Below are 14,286 nucleotides of genomic sequence, written 5' to 3'. Positions count from 1 at the left end.
TTTATATATGATTTACCAAATTTAAAATAAATTTGTTCATTGGTCAGACGGAAATAGATGTTTTCATGTTTTTTTTTATTTCCCGTATATGATATAATATTGATAGCAGCATTATTCACCGTACCAATGCCATTTTTCTTAACATATATTTTAAAATATTAAAAAATTCATATGAATGTATATCTCTTAATCTTGTATATAGCATTTAAAGAATATATACTATTCTTATATATAAGAAAAATAAATATAGGATACATTAAATAATAAACAAAACTTATAATTATACAGTGTTCTTATTTTATATACAAAGATCTACTATCATTTGTATTGTCTAAAGACTAATATTAGCAATATCAGGTATAAACATTTATCGTATTCTAAATTATATGTATAATTGTGTATTCTATATTCTCATAACTTATATGTGTATGTATAGTATAGGAGAAATACTATCATATTTCCAAAAAAAACGATTAATGATATTTATATTATGGTCGTTATTATTATTCGGTTAAATTTTTCATATATCATATAATACATATAAAGCGATGTTTAATGGGCTATTTTCTAAAAGCATTAAAAAATATATAATAAATAAAAAGGGAGTTTATAATAATATCATGCATATATATCAAAATATTCCCATTTTTTTTAAATAATCGCAAGAAAAAATATGATATATACATAAAATATTCGAATAAAAATAGTTCCTTTCCATAAAAAGGAATCCCCACTAAAAAAATATGTGCATTTTTTTCTTTTCAAAACACACATATGTGTATTTCTAAATATACAAAGCGCGAGCCTTTCAACTTGTAGACTTATAGCTGATTTTCCTCATAATGTTATAATTTATTTTTCCCTTATAATTATTTAATATCTTATTTCTATGTTTTTCTTTATTTTATCATGATAATTAATGTGATTTCCCTGTTCTATGTGCTTTATATTCCCAGACATGCGAAAAACATTTTTTGGGGATATATATGAAAGGTATAAGTATTTCTATTTTTAATATGTAATTCTCCTTTTATTATATTGTTTTTTTATACCTTAAAAAAATGAATGTTCCATTTTTATTCCTTATCATTGAAGCTCTTTAACTATTCGTTTGTAGCACACACATTATTATTTGCGGGAAGGTTAGAGTCCTTGAATTTATAAATTCCATATACATTTATAGCACATGGGAAAAATAAAAACGAAAATGCTGTATAAGGTTTATATAAACTTTTAATATCTCTCCATATGTTAGAAAATGTATGATATAGTATTGCCATTTTAATAGTATGCTTAATGAAAATATAGGATTTGCTGTGGGGTATATTTTACAATTCTGTTAATAGCTGTTTTAATTAAATTGAGGGTATCAGTGTAATATAAAATTAGTTTTTATAATTTTAATTTTTATACAAATTATAATTATAAAGAATTTTCTGAATATCCGTGGTTTTCATTATAATTTTAACTATATGTAAATGTGTTTCCCCCTTTGTTCTTCCTTTATTTTCTTGAATGTCAAATTGAAATGCAATAATTAAAATATGATAAAATTAAAACATCGTAAATTGCAAATATTTTGAATAACAAAAAACATAAAATAAGTCTATTTATTATTCGTTTAAACATTTATTATTTTATTTTATTTTTTTAATTCAAAAAATATTAACTATTTAATAAAAAAATTATATGTACACAAGTGCATATTAAAAAACAATAAAATATATGTAAGCCAAGAAATGATAAAAAATATATATACTCAACCATCAAATAAAGCTTTACAAAATTAAAATAAAATTTTGATGTTATTAAATATGATACTATTTATGAATTTCTCGTTTTAATTTTTTAAATAATAGGGGAAAATGAATTACATTATAAATGTATATTTGAAATGTTTTTAAAAAATAATTTATCAATTAAGTATTTACAATGTTTAAAGTTGAATATATCTTTATTAAATAATCAAAATAATAATTCAGTCATATGTAAAAGGTGTAATTCGGTCAGTACAAATTATTACACTAAGGATATCAAAGAAATAAAATGGGCAGATTTATATAACATTGAGAAAAACCAAAAAAGAGGGATATGTACTTTGAAAAAAAATCAGGCAAAAAAAAAGCATAGAAAAGTTGGATTTGCGCAACAGCTTATAATCCAAAAAAGATTTAAATACACAACTTTTGATATAGAAAATGGCACATTCTCTGAAGATGTAAAATATGAAAATAAAAACAATGAATGTGTAGATGAAGATTCATCTGAAAGTTATTGTGTAAACAGCAGGAAAGACAATTATCAGGGTGAAGATAAAAGTGATAATGATAATTTTAATGCACCTAATGAAGAAAGTAATTGCGCATATTATGAGGAGAATGCACATAATGAGCCGTTTGAAGAAGAACTCGATGATGATATTGATTCGTTGTTATTTACAAATAATCTGAATTCAAGCTTTATTGGAAACTTATGGCATGCTTCAGCAAATAGTGTATATACTGATGTTGATAAAAACATACTTAATTCTATTTCAACTACAAAAGAATATAAAAAAGGTGCATGCCTTCATGAAGATAAATTTTGTAAAGATTCACTCCCTAATGATCTTAATTCTAATGAAAATGAATTCGATCATATGAAAAGAAAGGAAAATAAAATAAAAAAAGTAGAGAACACAAATTTAAAAATTGAAAGGGAAGAAAACGAACTAGAGTATGAAACAAAATATAAAGATGGTGTATTTGCAGAAAATTTAGTTGGATGTATAGAAAGAAATAAATTAAAAAAAAATGCAATTTTAAGTAATTCAATTGTTAAGAAAATATACGAAGAAGAAATGAAAGAAGCAGAAAAAATGAAAGAGTATTTTGAGAAAAACGAAGAAAATTTAATCAAATATAGAAATTCAATTTTATGCAAATTAAACATATCAAAAGAATTGTCCAAAAAATTTAAACATTTATCTAAAGAAACCAATATATTCAATAATGAAAAAAGTAAAGAAGAATACTATAAAAAAGTAATTTATTCTCTTAATTGTGAAAACCAGCAAGAACAGTATAATAAAAATAGAAACAGTAATAATAATAGAAAAGCCAAAAACTATGATAAAATTGAAACAATAAAAATATTAAACATTGATAGTATTCCATGCAATGTTTTAAATAATCTATTTGCTTATAAAATTGTAAAAAATTGTAGCGCTGAATTATGTTTAAAAATAATAACTAGGTTAGGTATGTATAGAGACAAATATTCTCAAGTTTCTTACGAAAATATGATTAATTATTTAAGCCAAGCAATTACAAGTAGCCAGAATGCAGAAATTATTTCGCTTTTTTCACGATGTTATGAAACAATTAGTATACCATTTTTAGTAAATTATGTAAGAAAGTATGGAACATTCTCAAGATCGTTTATTGTTAATATGTATGATAAATATTTTAGAAAACGATTATTTGATTTTGTAAGATATGAAAATAATATGGGAATAAGGAAAATACCAAGTATATTAACCCATCCGTATCATTTGTCATCTTACATTAAATTATTAGGAGAATGCTCAGCTAAAAAAGATATGTACATACAACTTAAAATGAGAGGTCATATTCCATATTCACAAGATTTTAATGGCGAAAACAAAACGAGTGAGCTTAATTATTTGATGGACCTAGAAGATCATTCTAAAACGAAAAAAATTAATATAAATTACAATCGTAATAGTAATAAGTTGACCACGAATAATAATACTGTTAAACGGCCAAAAATATATGATGCTATTTTATCAGCAGAGTATACAGGACTTCCTCTTGAACAATTTATTGAAGAAGAACAACAAAAATTAATGCGTTCATCTTTGAAAGTTGCACAGTTGGAAGAACAATGTAATAATTTAATACAAGAGACCAATAATGTGGGATTGAATAAAGAAGAAATAGAAGAAGAATATGATGAAAATAATTATACAAATCGAAAAGAATCCCAAGAAAACAATACCGAAGCAAATAGTATAATAGGTAAAGAAACACACATAGAACTGTGTAATGATGAAATCGAAACGAATATTAATTTCAAAAATAATGAAAAGACAGCCGATAAAAAATCAAACGAGCGTGTAAACTTTATTCTAGATGACAACTGTGATATTTATGTTTACAAAGGATTTAATAAATTAAATAAATCGTCGTTTAAGTTACAAACAACCCTAGTGAAATATGAGAAAGAGCAAGAAAGTAACATAGCTTTATATTCAAATAGAGATGAGAATTTTGAAGAAGTTGATAATGAGCAAAACAATGAAGCATTATGGGATCTACCGTGGAAAACTAGAAGAAAAAATTCCTTTTTTTTCAAGGGACGGTTTTTTAAAATATTGCCCGGTAAAGGATGGACTGATGTTAAAGATATATCAGAAAAATATATAAGACCAAGAAGGAAAAGAAAAAAACATTTTATTCGAAGACAAAAAGTTTTACAAAAAAAAATAAAAATTAATTTGTTTAAAAAAAAAGTTTTAGAAAAATGAATAAAAAAAAATAAAATTTATTAAATATGTAAACATATAAAAATATCTACATATGTAATGCATATTACTAATTAAAAATATAGAAATTGTTTTCATTAAATGAAATCAATAACATGCTAATTCACAAAAAAAATAATGCAAATAATAATTATATATGAAATATTTTGTGTATGTCTGTAAATGTATTTATATGCAGAGCATGCATATTTATTTGAGGATAAGTTTGTTTTCATAACAAAATTAGGATAATTATTTACTACGTTATATAAATGTAAATTTATTTTTTGACGTTGACTTCTTTTTTAATTCAATATGTTTATATGCTTTCTATTTGTTACTATACTATTTTGAAAATGGTATATCATATTATTGAAAATGCCTTCTTTTTATAAATTTATTTGTAATCATTATAAAAATATAAGAAAAAGAAAATATAATATATATGTTTATACTTATTTTATTCTTATAATGCATTCTGTATGTGCTTATATATTTTTTTTAATTAAAAAACACATCTTTAAGACAAATTAAATATGTCATTCTTCAAAATAAATTTTTTATAACAAAATTGTTATGATCCTTCATATTTATAAAGCATATTATATGCTGTGTTTGCATAAAAACTGTCCATAATAAATCACTATTTGTTAATATCACGTTATTCAATAACTTTGTATCTATGTATATTATCATCAATTAATTTCGTGAAATTAGTATATTTATTCACATTTGACTGAATCATAATGGTTGCCTTCATACTTTGTATTGGCAACTTATATAAAATGGTTTCAACTTAAGTTATTGGCATAATGGGATGCTAATTAATTTGTAATTTCTTTTCACTTTTTTATAAATGATGGTTATCATTTGCTATATGTTCATTTTGAAATAAAGCATTGGCTGGTGATGTGCATGATGTTAATGATAGTATTCTTTCAATGTATGCATCACTATAATCATCTCTAAAGGTTTTAAAACATAATGGTTCGATTTGTGCTTTTCTCAAATAATTATCCCAGCCTTTGAGCAGGTTTCCTCCATCAACATTACAATTTTTGTGATATTCTGTTTCAAGTCTAAATATTTTTTCTTCTAAAGCCTTTATGGAATTTTCCAATTTTTTTTTGCACTTTATAATATCTTTTTTAACTTTATGCTTCATTTTATTTTATCAACTACCAAAAAATGTAAGAGAGCACATCAAAATTTTATAGTTCTTATTAAAAGCTGTAGTTCCCTCTAAATCTTAATATATTTTTCCAAAATGTAATTAACAATTTTTATTATATATATACTTACGTATATATAATTACTTAATTACATAAACCATGTTTATTATATAAAAATATGTACATACTTTTATATAAAATTATATTTCCAACAATTTTTTTCGTTAAAGTAATTATTTATTCTCATTTTTTATCATTATAAAAAAAATATATTAAATTTTTAAACCAAAAAAAATATATATGCTTATTTATTAAACGTGATAATTGAATTTTTTTTGTATTATTTATAGCAAATACAGTTCACAAATCGACTCCGATTTTTTTGTAATTTTGGTAACAGATCTTTTATTTATTATCATTTAAATACAATATTATGGTATAATATAAGCATTTATACATATATCATTTTATATATGGCTAATTCATATATAAATAGTTTTCAAGTTGGTTTATAAATAAAATGCATATTCATATTTTGCAGTTTTAGGGAAAAATAAATAAAAACAAATATATGCAGTAAACATGGGAAAATATATACTTTCATAACATCAAGAAGTATAATAGTATTAAATAATAAAAAAAAATGGCACAGAAACGAATATATATATTATGTAGTCATAATTCCACCTCTTTCAAAGTGGTATCCCATATATGGCCACAGCAGAACCAGTTGTGTTCGGTAGACGACAATATTGCTTAGCTTCAACTAAAGCTTCTGTGATACTTAACCAAGTATATTTTTTGTTTTGATTTATGCTTAATAAGTTTTGGTTTAATATAATAGGATGTGAATAAAATTTTTGAAAATATTTATAAAAAAAATCATTTTCTTTAATATAATTATATATGTCCAAATCCATAGTAATAAAATTGTCATCAATCATTATGGATGAATTATCATTATATTCTTGGTCAATTATTTGTTCATCATTTGGTTTTATTAATTTCTTTACCATTCTTATAAAAGTATTAAAAGATATTTCACGTATATTTATCATTTTAAGTTTATTATAATCATAGTTTGAATAAAATAAGGATGAACTATTTGGTTGAGTCCATTTCCAGAAAAAGTTTTGAGTAAATCCATCAACTTCTCCATCTGTTATATTCCACAAATTTCCAAAGATAAAAATACAACCTCCTATTACATAATCATAAGGGGTACCCCAAGCATCCAAATCGCACCCATGTGACGAAACTAAACCAGAACTACATCCGATTAAAAATACACAACATTTTATTCCATTCTGTGTCCTTTGAATAATATTTTTATCGTCACTTTCATCTTCTATATTTATTTCTCCATTTTTATTTAAACCAGAGTCTTGCATATTTTGTGTGCTTAATTTTTTCGAATCAGTAATATCATAAATTTCGTTAAAATTAGCTACGGTTTTCCTTTTCATTGTTCCTGTTTTCGTAGTAGACGATTTTAAGCTCACTTTGCAAGAATTTCTTCGTCTTTTCTTGTCAGTACTGTCTGTCATCAAATTATTCATTTTCTGTTCTATATACATTTTTTCCTTTTCATAACGTGTCAAGGTATTTTCGTTATTTTCACTGTCTTTGGGAATTTGGGGTATTTCGCTCTTTTGGGATTTCCTTGGTCCTTTGCTTTCCTCTTCAATATGTTCTTTGTCATTAATTTGAATAGAACTCTGTATGTCATTTTTACTAATATATTGTTCCCCACCTTGATGGCCACAATATATATACAAATCATTTGTGCATAAATTGTTTAATATAATTTTTTCAGAAGGAAAAGTTCCAGAATAACCATTCCAATTTTTATGTTTATATTTTTTTTGGTTTCTAAAATATATAAACGGATATGTAGCATTTTGAGCTCGTTTTAAATCGCCATTAGGGTCAATTACATAAAATATATTACTTCTTTTAGGATCGATAAATCGATCGCTTTTAATATAATGTGGAACATATTTAATATATGGTGTTTTTTCCACTTTGGGAACTATTTCTCTTTCTGATGAATAGCTTCTTCTTTTATTTCTTTTTGTTTTATTCGTTGATTTATTTAAAAGCTTTCCAAAAAAATTATCCTTATCATAGTATGCTTCTGACTCACTCACACTTTTTCGTTTTTTTTGTGGGGTTAAAAAATTGTATTCATCATTTTTTTGTTTAAATGAACTCATAACATTGTGGAAATTCATTGATTTTCTTACATTCATAAATATTTTTTGAAGCTCATTTTCATTTTGAATTAATTCTATTGAGGAGTTAGAAGAGGAAGAAGATTCAGAACGTAAAATAGATTGTGATCGATTTTTTGTTTTATAACTATCTCCTTTTTTTGTAATATTATTGGTATCATCGATATATCTAAGAGAATTTCGACTTAATTTTTGTCTACCATTAAGTATAGGCGAATTGTTAGATAATTCATTGCGTGCTGGGGTTGACATTTCATTTTTTTTTTTTACCATTTGTAATGCATTGGGATTATTTTTATCATTAAAAGGGTTTAAAAATGAGTATTCAATAGAAATACTTTTTCTAGATCTTTTTCCTTTTTCATTTTTCGTTATGGTGTTTTTACTATTAAGGTAACTAATATTTTTATTTCCATTTTGTTGACCTTCTTCTTTTTCATAATTTGTAACAATAAAATTGTATTTATTTTTGCTATCCTGAACAGATTTTGTTATTTTTATATGCTTATCATCCCTTTTTATTTGCTCATGTTCACTATTAATATAATCTTTATTGGCATATTGCTTACTTGGGGTGTCATAATTAAACACAAAATGACGTGTCTTTTTCATAAATTGTTCATTGAAAATATTTTCTTCATTTTTTAGATTGTCTTTTAATTTATCATATTTATAGTCAATATTATTTGTTTCTTTTGATGTTCCATTTAGATATGATAAATATTTTGAGGCTTTGTGAATCGATTTCCTCGCTTGTTCATTTTTGCACGTATTAACAGTTTCACGTTTTTTGGGGCATTTTATTGGTGTGTAACCCTTACCAAATTGATTATTATCATATTTGTTTTTGTTGGAGCTGGTGCTACTTTCAGCCTTTTCATCACTTTCTCCATTTTTATCGTTGTCACAATTTGTATATCTCTCAGTACTTATATTCAAATGAGAAATACTATAATTATTTTGTTCCCCTTTTTCAAATTCTCTCTCATTAATTTGCCTTAGCAGTCGATCATATAAATAAGAAGTTACATTTTTTTGTAACCCACGAACAATATAAGAATCTTTTAAAGGTTGCAGATTTTCGAAAGGAATTCTATTTAAGTTATTATGTAAATATATGATAATTGGGTTCTTTCTTATCATTTTTTGGTCGAGATTTTTTGAATATATAAAATTTTCACTATCATTTTTATCCTTGTGCATTTCACATTTTATAACATCAACAATAAACGAATGAGTAATTTTATTAAATATACTAAAAATATCATTGGGATCTGCATTATTAGTTTCAAATACAACATTTAATATATTATATAAATACATTCTCAATTTTAAAAATGAGCAATGTATTAAACCCTTTTCACATTTTTTTTGAAGATCTAAATAATTCAAATAAAAAGTATTGTCTTTTACACCTCCTAAATCATCTTCTTTATCACTATCAATAAGATTCAAATTAGCATTTGCACATATTGTCATCCTTTTTAATGTTTTTAGCAATTTATCATTGTCCTTTTTATTCGTTACCATTCCAAAATTACTATTTCCATGTTTTTTTAACTGTTCATAAATTTTTGATGACATTTTTTGTAATTTTTTTTGTTCTTTATCTATAATAGAATACATATTTAGGAATTGCTTTTTTACTTCATCATCATTAGTATTATTTACATTCGGTGTTTTCCTTCGCCCCCTTTTAGCATCTTTATTAAAATGACTTAAATCTTTGTGCGTTTTATCGCTTCTTTCATCTTCTGATGTATTGCTAAATTGCTTAAAGTCATTATATTTCTTAAATATATCTGATTGTTCTATCATATTTTGAATAAAATCGCTTTTAATTGGATCATATTCACCCTGAGGAAGATAATCTTTTAAATTCTGCATAAGTATATGTTCCCCTCCTTTTTTTTTATTATGATATTCATAATTTGTAGTGTCATTAGAAGTTTTTCTTCGTTGTTTTCTTGGATCATTTGATAAGACACTTTCAATGTCTTTATTTGTAAGTGGCAAATATGATGTTATAACTTTCTTTCCGATTTTTGTTGTATCTACATCAATTGTAATATTATTATTATCGTCACTATTCTCTTCGTCATTTTTTATCTTACTATTCATCATAGCATCTCGCATGTTTTTTTCTTGTCTTTTTTCTTTACTAAATTTCTCATTTCCATTTGAATCTTCCCCTTTAATATTACTTAAATTTGTCGACTCCTTAATTCGAGAATTTCCTGATATATATTTTTGCTTTACCTTTGAAATATGGACATTTGAGCTTTTCATAATGATCGAGAAAATTGTTAGGTTTATTATAACATTTATTATATTTACATTGTCCCAATATTTAAAAGGAAGAAAAAAGGAATTCCATTTATTAATCCAAGAAATAATATTCAAAATATGAGCATAATAATAAAGAACTACAAATATGTCAAAATTTGTCTTCAAATAATATTTTTGATTATTAATTAGCGATATATTATTATATGATTCATCATTATGTAATTTAAAGTTAGACCCTTCGTTAGTTTCATTTAACTGGCTAGTATTAATATCACTATTAAAATTACAACTGGATTGCAAGGTAATATTTCTTTTTATGTTGATAGAAATTAACGGAGTAGACATTAATTTATGTATAGAAAATCCTAAGGTATTTGATATATCTAAATTTAGCAATTTTAAATGTTGTTCTAATGTATATCTATTATTCCACCATAAATCTATAAACATTTTTAAATTAATTATTTCTTTATTAATGTTTTTAGTTACATATAAAATTTCACATAAAATTTTTATCATATGCTGATATTGTTTTAAAAGTTTTTCTAATTTTTTTATATAATTCCATTTTTCGTCAAATGTGTATTTTTCTATATTTAAATGAATTTTATCGACATGCACATATTCATTTTTTTTTATATTAATGCATTTATTAGCCTCGTTAAAGGTATAATAAAATTGAAACAATTTATTTGTTATTTTTTGGTTCATTTGTATAGCCTTATTTTTCATATCACAATTATTTTGATCGATGTTAGTTTTGTTATGAAAATTTCTTTTGTATTCATCATTTGAACAAGAATCTGTATTATATTCATTTGGTATCGAATAAAACTCATCAAAGTTAAAAAATATATTTCTGTTATTCTTGTATTTGTTTTTTTCCATGTATGTATCATTACTAATATTGTTATTTTTTATTTTGTTTTGCTTTGCTTTTATTCTTTTTTTTTCGTCATCATCGTCACAATTTTTGTGGAAATTCTCCTTTTCTACATTTACTTTGGCAGATAAAATTGAAGGCATTTTATCAGGATTTGTGTATGCTTGTATTATTTTCTTTTTTTCTCGAAGTTCTCTTTCCCGTTTACTTTGTCTTAAATACCATTGAACTGTACCAACTAATGAAACGATTGTATCTCTATCTTCATATGTAATATTTTTATCATTCCAAATATTATTTTCAAAAGATTCGATATTATTATATGTATTGAACAAATTATTAATTGCATTGTTAAAATAGTATATACTGTCTTTAGTATTTAGAATATTCGCATTATATTCATCATTTATAGTAGTTGGAAAATTATTAATATTTGTATATTTATGATCCAATAAAATATTTTCCTCATTAGTATTTCCAAATTCTCCAGATTTTTTAACAATATGGGATAGTAGTAATAAAAAAATTTTAAGATATCTTGCAATATATAAATCACACTTATCATGACTCATTGTTATAATTGCATAGTCCCAATAAATACAACACTCGCTTAATTCTTTTGAATTTATAGAATCATTATAATTACATATATAATCAATAGATAGATAAAATGGATGTGTTTTTCTAAAATATTCTTTTGCAGATATTTCATGATCAATATTATGTTTAATAGTATATGATATTAATTCGTCTGTATATAAATAAAGTAAAGATAATAATTTCCTAAAATATAATTTTACCATAAATATAATCATTTTTGTATCACTATTACAATAATCATTATCAAAAGCATTAGCATTGTTTTGTTTTGTTTTTTTCACATCATCTTCATTATTATTTTTACTATTATCGGCATAAGTATAGTCCTTGGAATATGATTCAATTATTTGCAGTATGATTAAACTATTTTTTATGTTCTCTATAAAGAAAAAAACAAAATCTAAAAAAAACTGAGCAACTTTCCGCATTTCATGGGTAAAGGACTTTTTATATGTGTTATATAATGCTAGAGACAAATATATTAAAGCTGTTTGTAGGTGAAAAATTGAGTTTTCATTTCCATTGTCTATTTCATTTATGCTTCTCTGATCAAAGCCACTATTTTCGAAATTATTATTTTCCTTTTCCATACTCTTGCAAAGAAAAGTTTTTTTTATTTTTGCTTTTCTCTCAATAATAATTTTCAACAGATGGTACATTTTGCCTTTATATCTTTTTCTATGAGCTTTATTATTTGGGTCCTTCATATTAATTAAGAATTGATAGCAAACTGTTAGTATCTCTAAGTAGCTGCATTGTTTTTCTGGATATAAAAATATATCTACTAATTTAAGAAACATGTCTTTGTTATAATTATTGTGGTATTTATCGTTTTCATTTGATTTTGTATACTTTTTTTTATCATTTTTTTCGATATTTATTTTATTATTTAAGATGTTTCTATCTAAATATACATCTTCGTCTTTAGTAGTGTCACCATATTTTGAAGCAATATGCTCTGAATGTTCATTTTCTATTTTTTGTAATATATTAGCATACATCCCGCAGTGTGTATTTCCTGGAAAGTAATTTTTAAATATTGAATTTAATTTTTCTTTTGGTAGATTAAATCTATTAATAATATTTAAGAACAAGAAGAAAAAAACATTATAAGAGCAGTCATTAGCCGATGAATTAAGGGACTGTTGTTTTTTTATTGTATATATACAATCATCACAAAATATATTTTTTATTTTTAAAAATATCAAATTTACATAATATAATAATATTTTGATAAAATAGGAATTCATTTTTTTACATTTATAAGTAAACAATCTATTATTTATATAATTACTTAAATATGTTATATTTTTATCAAATTCATAATTTATATACAAATAATTTAAAACTGATATATCGTTTAATTTAAATGATCTGTCGGATGCTATGAAGTCAGTAAAGTAATGGCTATTATTTTCAACATTTTTGTCTTTTTCCTCATATTCTCTTGGTTTAGCATTACAGCTTTTATTATTCCTAATTATCCTTTGGATCCCATTTTTTCCAAAGTTATTATTAAAATATACACAACCCTTCTCAACATTCTTGATTTTAAGTTTGTTTATATCTTTAACTGCATATGTGCTTACAACATGTTCTATATTATCCTCCTCAATTAGAGTGTTAAATAAATCAGTGTCGTTGTTATTCATAAGGAATAAATTTTCCCAAAAAAAATTAAAAAATGTTCGTTTTTCCTTCTTTTTGTCTTCACAATTGTTAAAGCATTTTAATATATTTTCATCAAAATTATTTCCTTTCACATTATAATTATTATCAGTACATGTGGCGTTTAATTTTTCTGTGTTTCCTATTTGTTTATCTTCTTGATTTCCCTTTGTTTTTTCAGAATGTGCAGTTGCCTTTTTTCCGAGGTGTTCATTATTATTTTTATCTTTATCGATTATATTAAAATTATCAACAGATTTTTCAGAAATATAATCATTTTTTCTAGTCTTGCTCAGTTTTTTAGTGCTGCCTATGTAATGATTTGTTTGTCTTTTTTTAAATATAAATAAAGAATAAATATGTAGAATTTCTCGCTTATATTTTATGGCAAAAATGCTCATATGATCAGGATTTTTTAATAAAAATTTTAAATATTCGAAAAACCTAGTTAATAAATTTTTATACTCATATACATTTTTTTTGGTTAAATATGTATTTATAGGAGTTTTATTATAATTAATATTATAAAAATCTTGATCCTCATAAGTTTTTAAATCCTCTACATTTGTTATTTCCCTTTCATTTTCATCACACCCGGATTCTATGTCCTGATTAATATTATTATTTTTTCCATATATAGTTAGATCGTTATTTAAATTTTCGAAAAACATTTCTTCTTGTGTTAATAACTCAATCCTTTCTTTACCACTAATTAAGATAATATTCGATAATAAATAATAATTATGAATAATTTCTGGATAGTAAATTAAACTACAAACAAATAGTACTCCCTTTTTTAAATAGTCATAGCTAAGAAAAAAGTTGTTTATTTTATACAAAATTTTTGATAATTTTTTATAGTAAGTGTTTATGAATTTTATTTTACTAAAAATGTCTTTGTTTAAAAACATGTTG

General features: G+C 23.6%; 3 protein-coding genes across 3 annotated transcripts; 1 reads left to right on the top strand and 2 right to left on the bottom strand.

The window, feature by feature from the left end:
- Positions 1-1,894: 1,894 nt before the first annotated feature.
- Positions 1,895-4,528, top strand: PVVCY_1403000 (conserved Plasmodium protein, unknown function; the record flags this gene model as incomplete). The annotated part of the gene is made up of 1 exon (XM_008624728.1): positions 1,895-4,528. The coding sequence occupies one exon, from the start codon at positions 1,895-1,897 to the stop codon at positions 4,526-4,528; it is 2,634 nt and encodes an 877-aa protein (XP_008622950.1).
- An 847-nt stretch (positions 4,529-5,375) lies between these two features.
- Positions 5,376-5,690, bottom strand: PVVCY_1402990 (histone acetyltransferase subunit NuA4, putative; the record flags this gene model as incomplete). Its single annotated transcript, XM_008624729.1, has 1 exon — positions 5,376-5,690. The coding sequence occupies one exon, from the start codon at positions 5,688-5,690 to the stop codon at positions 5,376-5,378; it is 315 nt and encodes a 104-aa protein (XP_008622951.1).
- Positions 5,691-6,389: 699 nt separating this feature from the next.
- Positions 6,390-14,282, bottom strand: PVVCY_1402980 (peptidase family C50, putative; the record flags this gene model as incomplete). The annotated part of the gene is made up of 1 exon (XM_037634869.1): positions 6,390-14,282. One exon carries the CDS (start codon positions 14,280-14,282, stop codon positions 6,390-6,392), a length of 7,893 nt encoding a protein of 2,630 aa, XP_037490910.1.
- Between the last annotated feature and the right edge of the window lie 4 nt (positions 14,283-14,286).

Source organism: Plasmodium vinckei, assembly GCF_900681995.1.
Source record: "Plasmodium vinckei vinckei genome assembly, chromosome: PVVCY_14".
NCBI classification, from domain to species: domain Eukaryota; phylum Apicomplexa; class Aconoidasida; order Haemosporida; family Plasmodiidae; genus Plasmodium; species Plasmodium vinckei.
Note: the sequence above shows the minus strand (reverse complement) of the source record. Positions and strands in the feature narration are given on the sequence as shown.